Raw genomic sequence first — 24,694 nt, forward strand, 5'->3', positions numbered from 1 at the left:
GGATATTGGGGAACAATGTGTTTCTCCAGGGCCCATCAGCTCCAAGTCATTGTCCTTCACTCTAGTTGTGGAGGTTGCAGCTCAGATCCGAGTCCAGTTGCCGTTTTCAATCTTTAGTGGCAGGGGGCTCAGCCCACCATCCCATGTGGGAATTGAACCGGCAACCTTGTTGTTGAGAGCTCATGCTCTAACCAGCTGAGCCATCCGGCCATCCCTCCATTGTTTTTTAAAAGATTCTTTATATTAAGACAATTTGAAACCTATTAATTATTGTACAGATAGCAAATATGTTATCATTTTTATAGTTGCACAAAGAAACAATTTCTGAGAAATAAAATAACTTCTAAAGCAAAAATTACACCATGGTACATGCATAAATAGGTACCTTAAAATCAATTCCTCCTACAAAGATGCGATTAGGGATCACTGTTCCGTATCTTGGGGCACTTGTTGGGTTATTCAAAGGCACAGGTGACACAGGATTAGGGGATGAAGATAATGAATCTGTTTGCGTCTGATTTGATGTTTGCTGTAAAACAAAATTCTTTTAAACTTTTAGCACTTGTTGCAGGCTGAAAACATGTACCTTTAAATAAGATGCGTCATTTAATAAATTGTAGTATTTTAGACTTTAATTTTATTCTAATATTATGAAGATTATAATTAAAGCTAATGACTTTTTAGGGCAACATAGATAGGAAATGTAGAATCGACTTCACTACAGGGAAATTTTAAATATATTACTTAAATATACTTATGTTAATTATTAAGTATATTATTTAAATATTAAGGAGATATATTAAACTCAAAAAGAAGTTTGAGAAAGAGAAAAGCAGCCCTTGGACAGCTAAGAGCCAGCCTGGCATAACCAATTAGGTCCTGGTGGTGGTAGGAGTTGGTCTAAAACTCAGAGCTAGGCTGTGATGTTCTCTGGTTAACAGAACACCAACATCAGGCAAGGCTACTTTGTGATTGTGATGGATCAAGATAAAAAGACTACCCAATAATCATGTCTGAACATTGACACAAGCAAAAGCACTGTCCAAACCACAAGAATAACCAAACATTCCTCTCTCCTGGCTTAAATGAGTGATTGCTCACTCCCTTATCAATCACAATTAGCCTCGATCTACTTTTCTTGCCTTCTAGATAAGAATTAACATACTAATCATAACATATTCCCATATCCTGACAACATGCCTTTCAGAGTAAAGCCCTTCTCCTTTTCCCTCTAAAAATGCTTAACATAAGCCTAAATCCTATAATAAGTTCTTTCTAACACTCTTTTACTGAGAGGCCCCATGGTATATGTTCTTCCTAGTTGCAACAATTCAATAGACCCAACATTATGAAACTACAGCTGTGATCCTGGCAGTCTCTGGCTAAAAAACATTGACAAGTTAATAAACACTGACATTCAAATTCACTGTTTTTCAGCTCTTGCATCAATTTTTTAAATGTACTTGTCGATGTGAAGATTGGACTGATTTTGTAAAAATAAGCCTCCAAAGCTTGAGAATAGAATTTTGAAAAGAAACCAATTCAAGAACTTGCTAATTAATTTCCTTCTGGGACTACCAAACAGACACATGAGACAGTCTAATATACTAAATGAGTATTTCAAAAAGCTTGAAGTTCATAATTTCAATTCTCTGAGAAACAAATACATGAAAATGGATTTCCAACATAGATAATGAAGTTGTTCTTTTCACATTTGTTCTCCTCTTTCACTTCATTAGCCAATAAAACTATAATCTCTAAATTAATCTCTGCAAGATGTATAGAGAAATGACTAGGCCAGTGGTGACGAGGGGTGATAGGCTGAACCTTACGGGCTCTATTCTACATCTCATCTTAACCTTTTCACTGCGTTAACTGATTTCAAGTTTGTTCTCCAAAATATGTCAAAAATCCACAGAAAATAAGTCCAGTATTTATATTTTTAAGTAAATCAGTTAAGGTGCTACATTGTATTAAAGTAAATGATTACTTTAAAATATAAAAATTTCCTATTGTTATTCATTCTTGAAAAACACAAAAATATAGAAGAATGTACATCTGCTTTCCTAAACTTCCTTTCTGGAACACTGAGCTCGTGGGGTAAAGTCAAACGCTATAGTCAGCAGCATGGAAATATCATTCGACTATAGACGAACGTTGCAGCGAAAATGTTAAGAGGGAAGTAAACACATGCTCCCTCATAAGGAAGTTTATAAAAAACATCTGTTAAACCACAGAAAAGTCATCACATTTTAATAATTGCTATGCTGTTGTTTCTAATGAAAGAAATTGGGAATCTATTCTTAACAGCATTCTCTCTGGGCATTTGGAGGTTATTTGTAACTTCAATCACCTTATTTGTAGGACAGAGTGCCCAGAATAGATGATTCTGGGATGCTTATTTTTTTCAACTTAGATGTGTATTGCTAGACATAATCGAACAGCTCTAGTAGATGTAATCGTATCTCTCTGCCTATTTAGAATGTAGAAATGACCTATTTGCAAAATTTAAAAAAAAACAGCCGTCATGAAATTCTTCTTAAAAACAAAATGAGCTCAATGGATGAACTCATTTATCCTCAGATTTGTTTAAATAAAAGTCAACCCCATTTTTTTTTCCATTGAGAGAGGGATGACATGAACACAAGTGGACAGTGCTTTATTTCCAATCTTGAGAAACTAGTTAAATGATAACGAGAAAAGAGAAACCAACTTTTTACATCCAATTCACTTCATCCTCCTGCTCTATTGTGGGTTCCAACTGCTTTTTCTCCTTACCACTTATCACTTGCCAACATATTATATAATTTATATTTATTGTCTGTCTCTTTCCACTATAATGTAACGTTCATGAGGAAAGAGGTTTTGCCTGTTTTGTTCACTACAGCATCTAAAGTAGTGATGGTACATAACGTGTTTCCCCGAAAATGAGACCTAGCCAGACAACCAGCTCTAAGGCGTCTTTTGGAGCAAAAATTAATACAAGACTCGGTATTATAATTATATAAGACCTGGTATTATATTATATGACCCAGTCTTATAATAAAGTAAGGCTGTGTCTTATATAATTTTTGCTCCAAAAGATGTATGAGAGCTGATTGTCCAGCTAATTTCGGGGAGACACGGTAGCTGGTATACAACAAATATTTGTTGACCGAATTAATCAGTTCTTCCTGCTCATGATATGCCAACCATTAAGTCTGAAGGCTGAAGAACACACTATGAATTAATAGCCTACAAAATATTTTAATGTTATCAGTAACAAGGCTCAGGTAGGGGCAACACCTAAGCTCTTTAGAGAAGGCTAGCCATTCATTGAGTTAAACAGTACAGCCTCAAATCCCGCTGAAAATAATTTTGCAAATGTATGAAAAGCATCTAGGTAGGTGCTGTTATTGTGTTAGAAGGGTCCTTACGCAGTAAACTTCCAGTACTAGAGTTTATTGAAAATTTCCTCCAAAGTAATGCGCTCGCACTGCCTCCACCCCTTGAGAATTAACTTCGAAAGCTATGATCTACTTTTCCAACGAAGACAAGAGTAAGAGAGCGAGCTAACCGTCGCAGTCACGGCCTCGACGCTTCTTCCTCTCCGAGGCCAGCAAGTTGAGGCGCTGGGGGAAATGGCCGCGGAGACAAAATCTTCGGGTTCTCTCGGGTCATCGTGAACTTGGGCACTGACACGGGGATCCACCCCCTCCCCACCAAAGTGCGGGAGGGAAAAAAAGGCTAACCAGCGAGAAATTTTGCCCCACAAACCCGCCAGCAGTGGTGGCGGGAATCCTTAACGGTACCGACCCGACGTCGACGTCGGCCTAGCGAGCAGCTAACCCCGAGGCCCTCGCGTGGCGCGCGCTGATTGGCTGTTGGCAGAGCGCAGGGTGGGACAGCACGTTGCCGAGGGCCCTCTGGCCGGCTCGGTCTCCTGCCCCTCCCCGTGTTCCGCCCTGATCCGCTCTGGGCGTGGACTCGGTGCTAGAGTGTCAGGGTCCGACCTGGGCCGCTGGTGCCCCCACCCCCAGTTCTCTCAGGCTTTCCAGCCCCCCACTAATAGGTGGGGAATAGAGGCGTCATCGCTGACAACTCCTCGCGGTGGGTGGCTGGGCTGATGAGTCCGGCAGGAGCGAGCGTCAAAGACGCAACCGAGCCCAGTTTCGGCGGGAAAGCTGTTTCTCTCGCCCGGACCCTGTGGTGCAGAGGGCCCAGTCACGCACGGCCTCCCGAAACCTCTCAGCCGTTTCCGAGGTCCCCCAACCCACCTATACCCAGTCCAAGGTGGCCGCACCTTTCCGACCCCATGACACGATCCGACGGGGTCTGCGGGCGGGCTGCTCTTCAATGTGGGCCTTCTTCCCAGTAAAATAGTGGGTGTTTTGGACTCCAGATCTCAGCCTTCCAACCCACGAGGGTGGGAGTCCACACTGCTCCTTATCCCCGCTACTCCGGGGCCCTGAACGCTGTACTTACCGTCCCAGAATCGGTCTCCATCTTCTACGCTCTTCAGAACGGGGGGGAAGGGTACAGATACCTCAAGTTTGAAAGCACCTTCACACCAATGAAGCAACACTACGTTTCCCGACGGAGACTCCCCCTAGCGGCGGGGAGGCAGTGGCAGCTGCAGGGGGCGCAGGCTAGTACCCGGGGCCTGAACCTGCCACCGGGGGGGTAACGTGGGGAGGCCGGGAGACGACGCCGGGGGTGGCGGGGCGGGCGGGGCGGCGGGGCGGGCGGGCGCCTCAAGCTGGGGAGGGGCGCGAGCGGGCGGGTTTCGGCGGTGGCCCTTGGTCGCGGAGGTGGGCCGTCTGAGGGGCACAGCGTGCCGCAAGTCGGGGCGGGCGTGGGTGTGCGGATCGAGGGCTCGGTGTGCGGATCTGGGGTCACTCTCGCCTGCTTTCGGACGGCTGGGGAGGAGAGAGCGAACGGTCATGCAAAGCTCTATGCACCGCACGCCTTTCCCTCGTCTCCCCTTTGGAGAAAAGTCGGCCTCTGGGACTGGTGGGTTTCGAGAGGTGGAGGTGACCTCAGGCTTTACTAAGGTGCAAGAAGCCGGTTGAGGGGTGACGTCAGAAGGCTGGTGCAAGCGAGGAGGGTGTAGTTTTCAGAGTCAAACTCTGACCCCCCTGGGCCTGACGCGCCAAAGTCGGAGACTCGGGAGAAGCTGCGGACGCCGCGCTGCACCTGTTGTCGCCGTCACTCATCCCCACGAGCGGGCGGGGCGGCGCGGGCCGCTTGGCCAGGACCCGGGGCACAGTCCAGTCCCGGCTCCGGCGCCTGCCCCAGGCCCATGCCCCGAGCGGCTCCCGCGGGCCCGACCCAGCTGAGTACCGCTTGGCCGCAGCGAACTTTCGGGAGTCGGTCGGTAACTAAGCCACCCTCGCGCCAGAGGGTGAGGACTGTGCGACTTGGCTGGAGTGGCTTTAGCTGCCAGTAGCCTTGGGATCTCCTCTGAAAGAAGATTGCTTTGTAAGAAATATTTCTGAAAGGTAGCTGAGAATTATATGTGCATTGCCATATAACATATTGGCGATATATATAACATAATGGCGATATATATGAAAAAATAACCAAGTTGTAAATAATTACTAGATAAACTTATATAATGGTTATTATAGCTACCGTTTATCAGGACCTCACATTGTGCCACTCACAGTGCTTTATAATCAGTATCATTTAATCATTTCATTTTCACAACAACTCTTCGGATAGACAATACTATTATCTTCATAGTATAGGAGAGGAAATCGAGATTTGGAGGTTAAGTAATTTGGTCAACGTCTAAAAGCAATAGCACGTTTAACCAGGGATCTCTCTGACAACAGTTTATGTTCTTAATCATTTTTGCCATATATTTTGAAAAACCAGCATCAACAATTGTTAAAAGTTACATCAGTGGTAACTTTTGTACTCTCTGTTGTAAAAATTTGACTTTGGGATATTTTACTTTCAAGATCAAGGGTTAAAAATAAGCAGCGTGACTATATTAATTTTAATTTGTTCAAAGATTAACTCTTCATATTATTTACAAAAAATAAAAAGGGAAACAATTTTTGTTAGTTGAATATAGTTCAGCTAAAACGTCCTAAAAGTCATTATACATTTCTGCACGCAATATAAGCTCACGTTTCTCACGTTTCAGTGTCTGTGGAAACAGAGTATACAAACCTATTCAAATTAAAACATATTCTAGAACAGAATAATTTTGCTGTTTAATACCATTAGAACTGATCTTCTTTGGGCATTTTTCCGTGATAGATTTGATAGGTATTACTTTCTTCCCTTTTTCCCCAAGTCTTTTAAATAAAGTCTTTTAAAATAAACACTTATTTTAAAGACTGTATTCACCATAGTAAGGTGTTCAGCCTGTGACCCTGTGATGTACAAATTAATCAACACAATTTAGGAAACACTGACTTTATTTCAAGGTCTGTATGTTGAGTGCTAGGGAGATATAGTGTATATACAGGATGGTGAGTCTCTTTTCTACGTCTAACTCTCAATTCTTTTTTTCTTTGGGGGGGGGAGGGTTCTGCCTCCTTACTGATTTCTTTCTTTTCCTTTAATTCTTGCTTTATTTTCTTTTTAAAAAAGATTTTTACTGAAATATAGCTAACATATAATATTGTATTAGTTTCAGATGTACATCATAGTTATTAAACAGTACCCACCTAGCATCATACAGAGTTACTACCACATTATTTATTTTATTCCCTATGCTAAAGAAGTGATCACCATAAGCACAGCAACCATCTGACACTTTACTATGCTATCACAATATTATCGTCTTTCCCCCATTTTAAAATTTTTCAATTAGAGTTGACATTCAATATTATTTTATATTAGTTTCAAGTGTATAGCATAGTGGTTACACATTTATATAATTTAGGAAGTGATCCCCTGACTAGTACCACCTGGCATTATACATTGTTATTACCATATTATTGATTAAATTCTCTATATTTTACACCACCCCCATAACTATTTTGCAACTACCAACTTGTATTTCTTAACCCCTTCACCTTTTTCACCCTGCCCTCAATCCCCCTCCCATCTATCACCCCAATAGATCTAGTACCCATCTGACACCATACATAGTTATTACAATATTATTGACTATATTCCTTATGCTCTACACTACATACCCATGTCTACTGTATAACAATCAATTTGTACTTCTTAATCCCTTACCCTTTTAACCCACCTCCAACCCTCCTCCCATCTGGCAACCATCAAAATGTTCTCTGTATCTATGAATTTGTTTCTGTTTCGTTTATTTGTTTATTTTGTTCTTTAGATTCCATTTATAACTGAAATCATATGACACTTGTCTTTCACTGTCTGACTTACTACATTCAGCACAGTACCCTCTATGTCCATCCATGTTGTCGCAGATGGTAAGATTTCGTTCTTTTTTATGGCTGAGTAATAATCCATTGTATATATGTACCATCTTTTCTTTATCCATTTATCCATTCAGGGACAACCAGATTGCCTTCATATCTTGGCTTATGCAAATAATGCTGCAATGACTATATGGAAGAGTACATCCCCTTGAGGTAGCATTTTGGGTTTGTTTGGATAAATACCCAGATGTGGGATTACCAGGTCCTTCTTTATCTCTTATTGTAGGCTTTGTTTTAAAGTCTGTTTTGTCTGGTATAGTATTGCTACCCCAGCTTTTTGTTTGTTTGCTTCCATTTTCATGAAATATCTTCTTCCATCCCTATACTTTCAGTCTGTGTTTGTCTTTCGAGCTAATGTAAGTCTCTTGTAGGCAGCATATTTAAGGATCTTGTTTTCTTAGCCATTCAGCCACCCTATCTTTTTTTTTTAAAGATTTTATTGGGGAAGGGGAACAGGACTTTATTGGGGAACAGTGTGTACTTCCAGGACTTTTATTTTCCAACTCAAGTTGTTGTCCTTTCAGTCTTAGTTATGGAGGGCACAGCTCAGCTCCAGGTCCAGTTGCCGTTGCTAGTTGCAGGGGGTGCAGCCCACCATCCCTTGCGGGAGTCGAACCGGCAACCTTGTGGTTGAGAGGATGCGCTCCAACCAACTGAGCCATCCAGGAGCTCAGTGGCAGCTCAGCTCAAGGTGCCCTGTTAAATCTTAGTTGCAGGAGGTGCTGCCCACCATCCCTTGCAGGACTTGAGGAATCGAACTGGCAACCTTGTGGTTGAGAGCCCACTGGCCCATGTGGGAATCGAACTGGCAGCCTTTGGAGTTAGGAGCACGGAGCTCTAACGGCCTCAGCCACCTGGCCGGCCCTAAGCCACCCTATCTTTTGATTGGAACATTTAATCCATTTACATTGAAAGTAATTGTTGATAGGTATGTAGTTATTGCCATTTTATTATTCATATTTTTGATTTCTTTTCCATCTTAAAGAAGTCTCTCTAGAATTGCTTATTATACTGGTTTGGTGATGATGAAGTCCTTTAGCTTTTTCTTGTCTGGGAAGCTCTTTATCTGTCCTTCGATTCTAAATGATAGCATTGCTGGGTAGCATTGCTGGGTAGAATAATCTTGGTTGTAAGTCCTTGGTTTTCATCACTTTGAATATTTCCTGCCAATCCTTTATGGCCTGCAAAGTTTCTGTTGAGAAATCAGCTGACAGTCTTATGGGGGCTCCTTTGTACGTAACTGACTGCTTTTCTCTTTCTGCTTTTAAGATTCTTTCTTTGTCTTTAACCTTTTTAATTATGATGTATCCTGGTGTTGGCCTCTTTGGGTTCATCTTGTTTGGGACTCTGTGCTTCCTCGGCTTGTATACCTATTTCCTTCTCCAGGCTAGGGAACTTTTCTGTCATTATTTCTTCAATAGGTTTTCAATTCCTTGCTCTCTCTCTTCTCCTTCTGGTACCCCTATGATGTGAATGTTGTTATGCTTGATGTTGTCCCAGATGTCCCTTAAACACTCCTCAATATTTGGGATTCTTTTTTCTTTTTGCTGTTCTGATTGGATGTTTTCTGCTACCTTCTACATCACTGGTTCAATCCTCTGCTTTATCCAATCTACTGTTGATTCCCTGTAATGTATACTTCATTGCTGTTATCTTTATTTCTGACTGGTTCTTTTCATGTTTTCTATCTCCATTTTCGTTTCCTATCTCTTTGTTGAAATTCTCCAGGAGATTACAGAGCATCCTTATAAACAGTGTTTGGAACTCTGCATGTGGTAGATTGCTTGTCTCCATTTTGTTTAGTTATTTTTCTGGAGCTTTTCTCTGTTCTTTGATTTGGGACATGTTTCTTTGTCTCCCCATTTTGGCTGCCTCCCTGTGTTTGTTTCTATGTATTAGGTAGGGCTTCTATGTTCTCCTGTCTTAGTAGAGTGGCCTTATGTAGTAGGTGTGCTGTGGGGCTCAGTGGCACAGTTTTCCTGGTCACCTGAGTCACGCACTCCAGATGTGTCCCTTGTATGAGTTGTGTGTGCCCTCCTCTTGTAGTAGAGCCTTTGTTGCTACTTGCACATCAATAGGAGGAATTGGCTCTCAGTCTCATTGGTTGTAAGCACTGGCTGTGACTACAGTGGAAGAGTTGTGGTGCAGGGGCTGACTCTATAGAGCAGGATCTGCCTCAACAGGGCTCTGGTGCCTGCCCAATCTGCCCCTTAGGTGTGTCATCTTTGAAGATGGCTGGGTGATGCTCCAGCTCATTTCAAAGCTAGCCACTGGGGTGCCAGGCCCCAGGACCACCTTGGAGGGGATCCACTACAGGTCAAGTTCAGCTGCAGCCTGTGCCCCACCCAGGGCCACCCAGTAGGAGCCACAAAGAAATCCGCAGGTTGCTGCTTCCTGTACTGTGCTTGGAAGTTTCTCGAGAGGCTAAGCTGCGAACCACGGTCAGCTGCTGCTAGTGCCGGACTTAGGGCTGCTCAGCCAGAGGTACAAGACACACTCAAGCCAGATGCTGCTTGTCTGGGTTCCACAAACCTTTGAGAGACCTGAGGAAAGTTTACAGCATGAGCCAAGGCAGGTGGTTTATACAAAAAAGCCACTGGGAGCGACTTCGGTGTGCCTGAAAGTAGGGCGGAGTCTCGAATCAGCAGGGTATAGTTAAGAATGCATTAACTAGCTTGATGGAGACTCATATATGTTGGCCACCTGTGTTTGCATGCCGGGAAGGGGGAGGGGGCTCAGCAAAGAAACAATGGCCTCTGCCAGCTTCTCCGTCCAGGAGAAAGCTGCCTTTCCAGCCCCTGTCCTAAACCAGACAACTCAGTTCCCCACCAGCCTCAGCACTGGAACTCAGAGCCAGTGATTGCATCGGTAAGTCTTTCCAAGCTCCCTTTAAGAGGAGCGGCTGGGATTCCAGCCGCCCTCCATGTTAGTCAGTCACAATCTGTGCTGGTTTTCAGAACAAGAAAATATGGGGACTTCTCTCCCTGGCACTGGAACCCTGAGCTGGGGTGGGGCTGGTACCTCTCGCTCCTGATGGAGGGGGTTGTCGGGGATCTCTACAGCTGAGATATCCCTCCTGATTTTTAATGGTTACACATGGGTGTGGGATCAACTGGGTCTGCGTCTCTGCCTTTTCTACCAGTCTCAAGGTGCCTTCTTCTGTGCGTCCTTAGTTGTAGGGCTTTGGTACAGCAAGATTTTAGGTGATTCTCAATAATGGTTGTTTTGTAGTTTAGTTGTAATTTTGATGTTGTTGTGAGAGAAGGGAAGCACAGTATTTACCTACTGCAGCATCTTGACCAGTTTTCTGACTCTTAATTCTTAAACAAAAAGAAGTTTTTGATTTTAAAACTTAGCTAAATCATGTAAAACTATACAATTCAACTTAGTATACAATTATGTAGTTCTATTATGTGCAATACATAATGCTATATGCTAAGGGAAATAAGAGGATGAACAAGATTACACCGCTTCCTTTGAGGTGTTTTCAACCTAGAAGAGAAGAAAAGACTACTCATAATAATAATAATTCTATCTAAACATGCTTATAATAAATAAGATACAAGCAGAATAGGATAAGTGATGTATGAATTATGATCGAAGGTCTGTGGGAGCACAGAGGACAGTGCGGTGGAGCATTGTGTTCAGGGAAGGACGCCATCAAGGCTGGAATGCGAGTCTGGGTGGGAAGGTAGGAGTAAAGGTATTGAGCCCCTGTCAGGTACCTAGCACTGGCCTAGGCACATTCTTTTAAAATCTTCTTAGTTATCATTCTCTCTCTGTGTGGAAATCTAAGCCTTAGAGAGGTAAAAGTAACTCATGTTGTCACATTGCTAGTAAGTGGTAGATGCAATTTTCAAAACTCAGTTCTATTTGACTCTTTTGCCCATGCAGAATGCATTCTGCCATGTTATTTATACTATTGTTATAAGGAGTTGGAATTGAAAAAAGAAGTCCATTGAAGATTATTGAATTGGGAAGTTGTATAATCAAAGCCAAAGTTTAGGAAGATATTCTCAGACCAGAGAACAGTTTTTAAGGGACTGGAAACAGAGAATCGAATTAGGAGGTTACTACTATTGTGAAAAGTAATGGGAACCTAAACAAAAGTGGCAGCAGTAAAAATAAAATACTGGAAAAGGGTTCAGGAAAACTAGAGAGGAACTGAAACGGTTGGGCATGGCTAAATGATGGAGAGGGATCCGTGAGGAGCATTCAAAGGTCTCAAGTTTCAGATACTGGACATATAAAAGTACAACACATAAACTGCAAACCTAAATATCCCGTTTTCTTATGGTTTGTGCTAGCATTCCAATGTCTCTCATCTGTTTTCTTCACACGGTCTGTTCAGGGTGTAGTTATTGTTTTAGGGATTTAGCCAAGCCGGCCTGCCTTCTTGCTTGCCTTCCTTTACTGGCAGTTCTCCCATTCCTGCCTCTTTAGTTTTCTCGCTACAAATTTCAACTCTTAATATCTATTTCAGACAACCCTTTTCTTGATAACCCTGTAGATGGGTTCTCTAGCTTATAGAACTAGGTAACAATTAGCATACCTCCTGTGGACCAACCTTACTCTCCTGCAGGGGATATGGCAATGATTAAAACCTGACTCTTGTTCTCTAGCAGCCTCTGGTCTAGTGAAAGAAGGATATAAGTAAATAAAAGTTTATACACTCAATGTGCTAAGTGTACCTGTAGAAGAGTTGCCAGGTGCAGAGATAGTCCAGACCAGGGAGTGACTTAACGTGGTAGGTAAAATAACATGAGAAGATATGTTTAGAAGATGCCTCTGCTTCCATTTTATTTGTCTCTTGTTTCCAGGTCTATTGACCTATTGTTGTATTTTGGAAGAGTAATAGGCGCTTTCTTTTTCTCTATGATGGTTGTATATTTGAAATAGGAGAGGTGAGGGACAGGATTTTTTTTTGTAAATCTGCCTTAAGGAAGCAAAGAGTTAAAATCTCCTTTTCCTCTACAGGAAATACAATGCTCACACTTAGAGAGGATGTTACAAAAGTGGTCTAGGCCGGAGCAATATCTGATTTATTTGGAAAATTCCTTGTAAAAATTAATTGGTTTATTTGATTATGTTGTTTACTTTGAGGAATCACTTAGACACAAGAATATACAATATAGAACCTACTGTGCAACATAAGGTAGAAACTCAAATATTTGTAATGTAAAAGACTAAATGAACAGACAGTCCTTACCCCAATCTTGACTTAATCCCCACCGCTCACCATTTTAATCTTCCTTCTGGACTGCGAGTAAAGACAAATCAATCATCGCCAGACTACTTTTTCTTGATTAATTCTCGCAAGTATGTTTTGATAATTATACATATGTTTTCAGTTGCTTTTTAGGGGAACACCTTATGTTTGGAACATCTCGCCTGCAGAATCCTTTGAACATTCTCATATACTTCCTTAAGAGCAAATAATACTATTATATACAAAAATAAGACCTATACAGTAAGACTTTAGTGCAAGAATGATTACTCAGAACATATTATCCACTTGTATCCTACAGTATTTGTCTTGGTTCGACCCTTAATTTATCCTTATCTGCTCTTACCTGATCACTAACATTACTGGTTTTTAACTTCTTTCCGTTCTTATCCTTAAATTTGGTCTGTAGGGGAGGAAAAAGTTTTCCTTGCTCCTTTTAGGATCTCTGGCTGGGTCTGAAAATTAAACTGACAAAGACAGGTTAAAGGAAAAGAGCATGCAAATTTTCTTACACTTTTATTATACATTTTAGCCTTTATCAGAGAATGAAGACCCAAAGAAGTGACCAGAGCAGAAAGTTTTTTACCTTTTAGACAAAGAAACGATAAGTTCATGAGAAACTGACATGACAAAGGGGTTTGGGCTAGAGACAGTAAATGGTGAAGAAGTAACTAGGAAGATGAGGGTAAGTTTAATAAGGTTTCTTGGCAGATTCCTCTCATGCCCATCTTTGGACTGATAAGAGTCTATCTTCAGTAAAAAGAGAATTTATATCCTGCCTCTAGGAAGAAAAGGGGGAGCTTCCTCTGCATTCCCTGCTTCTTAATGGCCTTCAACTAAAAGTAGTATATCAAAGAGGCATATTATTGTAGTGGCATATTCTGACTTCCTTCAGATGCATGAGGTATTTTTCACAGCCACTATCATGACACCTCTTAATTCATATTTCCTATACCCTTAGGAATCTTGTCACTACTTCATGTCCCTAGCGTCCTTCTATCCATGATATTTCAAACATCTGTGTGTAAACTGGTTGAATTGTCACTTGTCCATTCTCCTCCAGCAACTACATTATTTTTGAGTAATGGGCAGTTCTTGCCTTGGCGCACTCTGATCTTTTATACCTTAGGACAGGCCACCATGTACTGTTGTGTAGATTACTCAATGCATAAGGTATCTGGCCAAAGGAAAGAGTAGGCTAAAATCCAGCCCTTGCTGCTCCACTCACATAACCATGTAGCCACAGAGCTCCATCCATTCAATAGGAATGCTTTTTTCTAATTCATAAAAAGGTGATGAATGGTTCAGTGGCAACCATGCCTAAATATAGCTCCTGCACTATAAGATAATATCAGGAAACACTCATTTATGTTCATTATGTTTTACTATCACATCTCAGACATCAGTAACTGACGTTTGGAAACATTTTTGTCTTAGTGTGTTGCAAGTTGGATTCTCAGGAAACAGACTGAGATTTGTACCAATAATGGAGAAAATGGGATAAGCATTGCTAAGTGGGTCACTTAAAATGGAGACCAGAGGCCATTGAGGAAGTGGGGCCAATACTGTTTTATGTCCCTGTTTTTGGAACTATTGTTAAGTTGCTGACCTGTTGCTAAACTCAGCTCAAGGCTGAAAAACAAACATCCTGAATCAATGATTGCTACATGGAAATATATATGGAATTTACTTCTTTCTCATCATGGTGACCAGACCATCTGCATTCTTCACCTTGAAAAGAACTAATCCATTTCATCAACCAGCATTCTCTGTTCACATAATGTACCTAACCAATCTCAACTGAACTAGCTACATCCTTCACTTACCTGGAGGACCTTAATAAGAACAGCTCTCCTGGTTTTGCCCTTTATAAATCCTGACATTTTTTTCCTTAGAGCACCTCAGGGATTGCAGTGGGATGAATACCAGGAGCATGGATGGAGTCAGTAGCCTAAGATTGTGACACTTAAAGTCTAGTTTGTACATTGTATTTAATGACCGCAGGCTTGAGAATTCCATGAGTTCGTCCTCTGTTGGCTCTCAAATCTCCCAACCCAGAAAAACTTCTCCACAAAGATAAAGAGGCAGAAAGCAGTTTTATTATTGAATCACAGGCCATTCACTAAGAGATTGCAAAGGCAGAAAGGAATCTCACCCCCTTATACAGCCAAGCAGATACAACCCATTACATCACACATAGTTCATCCCAACTTTCCCTGGTAATTAGGGTATCTTACTGGCTTTATCCAGAGGAAAAACAAACTTCTCCTCTTTATAACATGTACTTTTGCAAATTGGAGCAAGACAACCACCAAAGTTAGGCTCTTACCTTCTTACTGAAACTAGGAGATAGGGGAACTATCTCCCTTGATGTTTACATTTCAAATAGATACATTCAAAAAGATGGTTCTTGAGGGAACATTTCTGAGTTGTGAGTCTGACAAGAGGCTTATTTGCCATTGTAAAGATTTACATGCATTTGAAAAAGGGAAAAATGATTCTGACAGGAAAAGGAATAGGGGAGAAGTCTCTTCCCTTATTTTCAATAGGGATAATTCCCTTATTTTCAATTTGTATTTGCCCTTACATTATATATCTGGATATGTTTAAGGCTGGGTCTCCTTGAAGCACTGAAAAATTTTAGAAGCAACCAAAATTCAAACATCATTTAAACATCTGGAGTAGCTTCATTGACTATCACCTGTGGATAAGCTTGGGTGATGTCAAGTTTTGAAAGGTGGTATTATCATATAGTGACCCAATGGTGCTGAGAGTGGGGCTTTAGATTCTGACTCTGCTGTGTGCCCGGGAGGGAGTTATATAACCTCTGTTCTCCATCCCTCAAATAAGAATGGATAGCATCTACTACTAAAGGCTATTGTGAGGATTAATTGAGATAATGCATGTGAAAGTCCTAGCACAAAACCCACATTCTGTAGGTACTCATTGATTTTTTTTCCTGAGATCTATTTCCCCATAAGAATAGTAAAAAGTTGATAATTATTTATAACACAAATATAGTTACACCAAAACCTCAGTTTAATTTAGGCTTTTTAATGGTACTAGTTACTTTGACCCCCAGGATTTAACTTGATTTGGGTATAGCTTATTTGATTATGAACTCAAAATGCAAGCTTCCCTTTAACTTGGTCCTCTTTCCCTTGGAGATATGGATCTGAGCAATGGCTGTCCGGTATAGGGGAATGCCTGGGGAAATACCTTGACAAATTTGAATTGTTCCAATGGCTTGAATGCCTTGACTGAGATACTGATTCCTAGAGGTGTGGACCAATTCTTCTTCATGAGGTTTTTGTCTTGTTCCTGTTTACTCTCCAGATTCTTCTTTATGCTTCCTTTGCCATGATTCTTCTTTCCAACCTTAAGTTTAATTCATCATAAAGAAATTATTTTATCCTCAATATGTTTGATGAATTCTTCCTCTACTTTCTTGACTTAATAAAATATGAGGACACTGTGAGGACCTCATTCTTCTGCAGGGGTCTTCACACTCTTAATGGTTTTTGAGGATGCCCATCGCTTTTATTTATTATTTATCGATTATATATGTTTCTCTCTATTAGTATTTATGCATATCATACAACATATACAAAACATTTAAAAAGATGAAGCAAACATTGCTTTAAAATGTCTTACTCTTGGTCATGACTTCATACTATAATTAGCTACTATCATAGGACACTATGTCTAGTTAGGGCCTTATGTTGTTTTTCAGAAGTGAGTACACATACACATATCAAAAAGTCATTTTTTTTGGCTGACTTCTTGTCAGATATATCAACAAAAGAACATCCAGCCTAATAAAAAATCTTGTAAGAGTTTATTTGAGCCAGACTGATGACAATTGCTGAGAAGCAAAATCTCAATAGATTGAGAAAATGCTCAGGAGAATAGCAGTTTTGCAGCTTATTTCATACATTAGGATCAAAGGAGGAGACTTAAGAAGGGTTACGTGAAATTCATTGGTGGTTGATTAGAAAGGAGAAAGAAAAGTGGGGAAATCTCTGAGATTGGATAAAAAGTAAAATCGGAGAGATACATACTTCTTTTAATTGGTGGGTACAAAATCGTTAACATTTACAGCACATAGAGATGGTATGTGGGCAGAAAGATAAAAATGTGGTCTCGTGCTCTGGTGCCTGCAGTGTTAGGAAAAGAAGACCACTCTGACGTTTCAAAGGTATGTTATCTTAGATGCACAAAGACAATAGACAATTTCAAAGTTAAAGACTGGTCTTTGTCAAGGAAGCTACAGGCCTAGGATGTGACTACTCAGCAATCCCCTTTAGGTAGGGATTTTTATGTTCAGACCACCTGGTGTGGTTACTTTGGTCTCTGGGTTTGTAAGGCCTGCCATGCAGGCCTCCCCTGAGGTTATCAAGTTTAGTATGTGACCCCTTTTTTATCCGCAGTTGTCACTGTTTTTATCTCATAATATGGCTGGAGATGTCCTCGTGTAGGAACAGGAGAAAGGTCAGCCCTGCTTTTTTTTGAAATGTTCACTAGAATTATTTTCAATTCATGTTGTTTTCTAGGAATATTTTATGTCATCCATCCATTTGGGGTTAATTTAATTTAAACTACACAATCTAATTTTAAAATTTATTTAACTGGATTCATGTACCAGGCAATGAGCACTGTCAACTTCTTTATGTTCTGGAACTCCCAATCTTTCCTGAAAGTACCTCTCACCCACATAAGGTCCAAGTGATAGTGCCAGTGGAATCCGCATATTAAACATGGGCAAAGCTTGATTTACTTCTTATTAAATTTAGATAAATATAAGTATAAGTCCTAATATTTTCTTTCCATACCATCAGAGGACCACTGCTCTAGTTCAACAATTTAAGAAAAATTTATTCAATGCCTGTTTTGTATCATCATAGGCTCAAGTTCTCAGTGTGCAAAAATGAGTAATACCTGAATTTTACAGTCTATAAAGTAGAAGGCAGACACACTTAAAGAGATGTATCAATATAGTCTAGTAGGCACAAAATATATTAATGGAGGTGACTTTTAACTTGTGGGTTTGGAAAGGCTTCCTGGAAAATATGATGTCCGAACTGAATTTTAAAGAAAGAATAATGGTTAGTCCAGTGAAGAGAGGACTAAAAGTACAGTTAAAATAATGAATCTTAACTTTTGAAAATATATTTTATTTAATTAAAATGTGACAGCATAAAACATGTGGTGTTCACTGGCCTTCCAGTTGCCTAATAGCCCCAGCGTATGAAGGAGGAGAAGTGAAGCCAGGGATGTAGATAGGAACCATGGCCACATGTGCCAAAGAGCCTGCACTGTATTCAGCTGGCACTGGGAAGCCAACAAATCTTCATAGTGGGGAATCAGATTTGTAATTTAGGTAAATCCCACTAGCTACAACGTGGAAGGAGTATGGATATTAGAAAGTACCACAAGGTCACTATAATCAAATTAATATGGTATTGTATGGGAATTATAACAGAAATAGATTGAAATACATATGAGAATTTAATATCTGACAAGAAGATAATTCAATTCGATGAGAAAAGAATAGATTAATGAAGAAAATAAAGGTAGACCACCATCGTATTTTTAAAAATTTATTTAACATCTCTATATACTTACATAGTGTATATAAACACATATACACATGTAAACAAAATTTAAAAGTAAATTATAGAAAGAACAAATAAACGTTAAAAAAAGAGCAATAAAAATCTTGCAAGAAAAGCTTACATATACGGTCTAGGGGTTGGAAAGTGCTTCTTAACCAATACTGAAAAGAAAAAGATACTTGATTACTGTATCTGAAAATTAATGTAATGTATAAGCAAAAGACACCATACACAAAGTCAATAAACAAGAATTCTGGGGAAAATACTATTATGTGTATTTTTTGTCTTTTTTAACTTTCTTATTAGGAGAAGTACACCTTTTCCAAAGCTGATACTCTTTTTTTTCAATATTGTAAACTGGGTACAATGCTTAATTTAAGCTAACACTCTGCTTCTACCTGAATTAGTACAAAATTAAGACATTATCTTGTTCTTACATTAGACAATAATGTCTAATATTATATTTGACATTTTTATTTTAGGCTGCAAAAACAAAAACGAGCAAGCAAACAAACAACAACACAAACTTGAAATAGACTTGTCAAGTGATAAAATTCAATTCATCCTTGCCAGGAATGCAGAAGGTAGACTCTACCAAAAAAAACCAACACGCTTAGTCAATAGAGGTTAAATTTAAAAGTACAGTGAAAACAATGAAGCTTTTGAAAATACTAGGTTTTATTCACCTGACTGTGTAACCAATAACCATACTATTGAGATAGGGTTCTTTATAGTTAACTATGTCATCTAAAATATAAAAAAAATCCATTAACAATCTAAGTTAATGGGTATGGTCTTACTGGAAATTCTTAATCATATATCTGTCTTGACAAGTTGTATTTTTGTTTTTCAAAATGATTAATTTTCTTAGTATAAGCACTGCGTTTCTAAAACAAAGTAATGAAAGGCAAAGCTAGTGCAAGCAAACTTAAACCCATTTAACTACCAGCTGAAAAAATACTCTTTGGTTCTTCAGGAAAAAAGTTAGCAAAACAAAGAATCTGTTCCATTTAACAGTTCTGTTTATTTTTATAGCTGTAATCTAATAGTTACATGATAAAAATACTCCAGAAGAACCAAAGTATGTAGCAATGAATGAAAACGTGTGAGAGAATTTCTGTATTTAACATATCTGGCAGAAAAACTAAAGCTGAAATGCTAGGTAGAACAAATTGGTGTTTAAAATATCAATTCCTTTCCTTTTAAAAAATTGCTGAGTCTACCAAGAAAATACAAAATGTAAGTAAGGCTTTAAGTAAATAATAGTTGTCTTTAAACTCGTATTAACAGTGCAGGTTATCCTCAAGGCCACATACATCCTCCTTCAGTGCTGCTTGCACTCTGCTGGGTTTCGATCCTTCTTTGAGTCATCGTCTGGATCATTTTCCTCATCTTCTTCCCCGTCCTCATCTGTTTCTTCACCTTCTTCATTATAATCATCATCATTGTCTTCAATAGCTTCTCCAGCGAAGTATAACATAGATCTTGGGATTACACGCTCATGTAAAAAGTGACCAATTTCAAAGTCTGCAGCAAGGATAGCTTCCGCAGCGTCGTGCAGTTCTCCACTCAGGAACTTCAGGAGGGGCAAAAAAGTTAAAGAAAGAGGCACTGGAAACTGTTTTGGTCACAGTTCAAACTGTCTCTCCTCCCTCGTGTTTCTGCTTCTTTTTAATGGTTTTCAAAGTAACATTCTTCCCGTTTGTCCAATCTATCTGGCACCCTGTCCAACCCATAATTTCGGGTCCATCAAAACAAAAGGGATCAGAATCGTCTCGTTCTGACCTCATCCTGTATGTCTTTTTCAACATTTCATTTGTGAAATATTCTCTGGCTTCAAAGTGAAATTCTGAGACAAAACTCATAGGCTGGCCAGCATCTGAGAACTTCACTTTAATACCTTTTAAGTGCTTCAGAATAGGTTCGTTATGTTCCTGAACCATATCACTGAGCAAGTGAACATTCTTAAAAACAGTCAACCAGGGGTGGCCGGTTAGCTCAGTTGGTCAGAGCACGGTGCTGTTAACAGCAAGGTTGCTGGTTCGATCCCCACATGGGCCACTGTGAGCTGCGCCCTCCACAACTAGTTTGAAGCAATTGCTTGACTTGGAGCTAATGGATCCTGGAAAAACACACTTAAAATAAATAAAAGTTTAAAAACATAAAAAAAATATAAACAGTCAACCAAAATTCAGGAATTCCCTTGGGGTCTTCTTTTGCTTCATCCTTTTTCTCATCTTCAATCTTGGCCTTTTCTTTTAGCTCCTCTGAAATTTCATTTTCCTCGTCTGGTTTCCATTGACATTTTTCTTCTGTAGGTTCATAAATTGCATCAATGATCTCAAATCACTTATTAAACGAAGGCTGATAGAGAACAGCACACTTTCTTTCAAGATGGTGAACTTCCTCATTGAACTTGGCTTCTATTTGTGCACGTTTAACTTGGAGGTTTTTGAGAGCATTCACTTGTCTCTTAACTACCCTAGGCAAGCTTTCAGTGTATTACCCTGTTGGTGTTTCTACCAGACCATCAAGTCTTTCTTGGAGGGCTGCAAGAATCTGAGGATTTTACATAATCTGAACAATCAGCTGACACGCTTTGATTTTTGTTTCTTCACCAGTTTCTTCTTCTAGTTCTTCAACATCGTCCAAATCTTGATTAAATTCAGACTATTCTTTGTTGTCAATATTTGCCGTGTTGTAAGAACTCCAAATATGGGTGCTAGCACTGACAGAGCCAGGCGGCCCAAGCTGCACAGGCAGTGAGTGACTCCAGGCAGCAGCGGGAGGAGCAGGAGGCGGTGCTGCCAGCAGATGGCGCTAAAAATGGGGAAAATATCGAAGCAAATGGTATCATGAGGATAACATCTATTAATATAATGTGCCAGTTGGGTTCTCTGAGAAGCATGTGGAGTTAGAAGTGCAAACGATTCATTGGAAAGTAGAATTTGGCAGGAGGAGCCCAGACATAGACCTGACAAAGTCTCAACCAGCCCAATGGGAAGCTTTGGAGCAATGATTACCTGTTGTAAGCATCCTGCCATTGTGGAAATGACTAAGGCCCAACGGCTGGAGAGTGCCCAGCGAAGAGATGAGAAGGGGAGGGGAGGGGAGGGGTGGGGCTTGCCCTTAGCTATCAATGCCTCCCTCATTCATTGGGGCTGCCCCAAGAAGAACATGACCTTGGTTCAAAAGCTGAAGTAGACCTTGAGTAATCAAACAGATAAAGGCTGCCAGTGAACCGATGCCTCAATAGCTGGATAGTGAGCCCTTTATCGAAGTAGGAGTGTGGCGTTTTTGTGTTTACCACAGAACTCTTTTCAAACTGAGAAATAAAAGGCATTCAATCCAATGGAATCTTAGGAAAAACACATGTATAGACAGTTTATTGAGGACTAAATCCAAATGGTCAAGAAACATTTAAAACAATGCTTAGCACTCTGGATAGCGAAAATTAAAACAACAATGGAATATAATTTTATACATATTAGATAGGCAGAAATTAATGAGAGTTACAATAACTGTTAAGGTGGAATGTGAAATGTGATTCTTTAGGAAATCTATCTAGCATTATCTATTAAAATTAAAAACGCATGTACCCTTAGACCCCAAAATTCTACTCCTGGGAATCCATTTGATAGAAATTAAACAACTTGTTCATAAAGACATGTGTACATAAATGATTATTATGACAGTATTTGTCGTGGTGAAAAACTACAGAAATAAATTGAATCTCCCAAATAGGGCAATACCTGAATAAATTATGTAATATCCATAGCATGGAATATTATGCATTTATTTAAAAGAATGCCTTAGTAGATATTGTAGATGAGATGGTAGATGAGTGAGAGTAGGAAGATTATGTATGAAAATATTTCTACTCCTGCCACTTTTTTTTGTAAATCAAACAATGACAAAACTCTCTCTCTCTCTCTCTCTCTCTCTATCTATATAAAACCAAAGTTGAAAAGCTGCATACTAGATTGTTAACTTGAATTATTTTGCAAGGAGTGGTAGGGTTGATGTGGGTGGAGAAGGAGATAAATGTACAAGACATGTAAAACAATGTAAGAAAAAAATTGTACCAAAAAAGCATGCATATAATTATATTTATGCTATCATTTCTAAAGCTAATAAAAAAGGCAGAATCAGGGGCTTATCCAGCTTGCAGGAAGGAAAGAAATGGGGGAAAATGTCATAGAAATGGAAATAACTGTATACAATTTTATTGGATATAGAAAATTTTTTAGTTTTTACTAGTTTAGTAGATGCCAGGAATATTTATTTGCTATATAAGTCAAACAGTATCTGGCCACATGAACCAATTGCATGGTTGTGAAAAGCATAGGGTACATAAACTTATGTACCTGTATCAGTCTGGAGAGGCGAGGTTATATATACTACAGTAACAAATGACCCCCAAATCTGAGGAGCTTACTACAAAGGTAGCTTTATTGCTCATGTTACATGTCCACTATAGATTGGTTTGATTGGTTTGCGCTGTGCTCCATGCTGTTTTCACTCAGGATCCAGCTTCTATCTGGTGACTAATTAATCTTATGGCAGAGGAAAATGAGATCATGGTTAAGCATGTGATGGCTCTTAAAGCTTCTGTTCAGAAGGGGCTCTTTCACTCATCTTTCACTGGCCAACCCACGTCACATGGCTGAGCCTGCTGTCAATGGGATGAGGATGTATAAACCTCCCACAGTGAGAATCAGTAAACATCTTCCTGAATATGAAGATCTGTTTTAGGTCAAAAAGTGTTAATGAAGTATTTCCATGTGATCGTATTAGTGAATGTTATTAATGCTTGGTGAGTGAGGAGCATTAGATAAGAAATAAGAGAAAATACTTTTTTATAATTATGAGTAAATAAACGCTATTTTTCTTATCCACTGGGTGTACAGGTAAGAGATATATATATTTTTACTTTAATTTAGTTTTAATCACAGATCACAGACCATCCTTGACATTTTCAGAAAACAAACAAACTAAAATCCTTTTAATCCATATTTTGAAGCCAGGAAAAGTTAAGGTAGATGGAAAGGGTCAGATTGTATTTTACCCATATGTTTTATTTTTCTGAAGTTTAGAATTTATGCACTGTGTTGATAAGAAGTATAGCATCATCAGAAAAAAACTCTTTCATTTGGATATGATAGTATAAAAATAATAGTGTTTGGTACTTTGTGCCTAGAGTTTAAGGATTTGTTCATAAAGAATCTTCCAACTTAATTGTATCTGCAGCTATCAGTTTAGTTATTAAAATTCCATTTTAATTACGGGGAAATTTTTGTTTTTAATTTTATTGGGGAATATTGGGGAACAGTGTGTTTCTCTAGGGCCCATATCAGCTCCAAGTTGTTGTCCTTCAGTCTAGTTGTGGAGAGCGCAGGTCTCTGGGCCATGTGGGAATTGAACCGGCAACCCTGTTGTTCAGAGTTCGCACTCTAACCAACTGAGACATCCAGAAGCCCGAATTAGGGGGAAATTTAAAGAAAGCTCTATAACCTCTCATTACACTATATGTAGTATTGTACCATGTTTGTTGCTTGTTATTTCACTTCACAGTTTAAATTAAATTTGCTGCTGTGTAATATTACAGAAGATTCCTGCAACATGCTTTATCCTAATCTTTCAAAAATAATTGTGATGTTATCTGAATAGTTTCACCAGTACATTTCACATAGAACAGAGAATGACAGAAGTCCCAAGTGCAGTTCAACAGCTGTTGCTCCTCCACTGAGGGTTAAGGGTAGAGGCAGCTGTATTCATCGTGACCTTATATCAGTCAGTGGGGTGGGAACTGTGGGATTCTCACAGGGGTTAATGACAGAGCAAATGCTAACAATCTAGCTTTCACTAGACATTTGGCCTCAAATGGATTTTTTTTTTAAAGAAAGGACTCACTTTTTATAGCTCCTCATTTCATAAAGCAGATAAACTTACATTGTGCTTAACAAAAGAGTTGTACACCTGAAAACTTACTGGGAATTAAAACAGGATTACAAAAGAGACCATGCTTTACCCTTGTCTTATGTTTTAATTTAGAGCATGCATTACGATTTTGTGTGTATTTAAGTATTGCACTCTGAGTCTTCCTCCCAAAAGATGTGAGGTAGAATGCAACAAAGGCATATCAATAAGGTTAACAAAATAGGTATAAGAGTAATACATTATGACCTAAGGAAAGGAGTGCATTAGAGAAAGAAATGTGAGTCTATATTTTCTTCCAATTGGTCCTCTGATGCTAAAAAGCATTAATAAACTTCATGTATTGGCATAAATTGGAGGACCTCTCCCCCCCCATGCAGATGAATTAGATTTGGGGTATGAACCTGGGATGGGGTAGAGGAGGAAAAACCTACCCCATATTTACTCCTGCATCACAAGTGTCAGGCATTGGGAATTTGATTTGAAGACATTTCTATTTATATTATAACTTCACACCT

At 39.5% G+C, this 24,694-nt stretch overlaps 1 protein-coding gene and 1 pseudogene across 1 annotated transcript in view; both read right to left on the reverse strand.

Moving 5' to 3' along the window:
* BOLL (boule homolog, RNA binding protein) overlaps positions 1-4,542 on the reverse strand; it is a 29,422-nt gene extending 24,880 nt beyond the window's left edge. The window contains exons 1-2 of the mRNA XM_019750735.2: positions 4,465-4,542; positions 386-529 (exon numbers count right to left, since the gene is read on the reverse strand). Of these exons, the coding sequence (XP_019606294.2) occupies positions 386-529; positions 4,465-4,485 (165 nt within the window). The 5' untranslated portion in view covers positions 4,486-4,542. The remainder of the gene's footprint in view (positions 1-385; positions 530-4,464) is intronic.
* A 15,021-nt stretch (positions 4,543-19,563) lies between these two features.
* Positions 19,564-21,283, reverse strand: LOC109457672 (nucleosome assembly protein 1-like 1; annotated as a pseudogene).
* Between the last annotated feature and the right edge of the window lie 3,411 nt (positions 21,284-24,694).

Source organism: Rhinolophus sinicus, linkage group LG01 (assembly GCF_036562045.2).
Source record: "Rhinolophus sinicus isolate RSC01 linkage group LG01, ASM3656204v1, whole genome shotgun sequence".
Classification (NCBI taxonomy): Eukaryota; Metazoa; Chordata; class Mammalia; order Chiroptera; family Rhinolophidae; genus Rhinolophus; species Rhinolophus sinicus.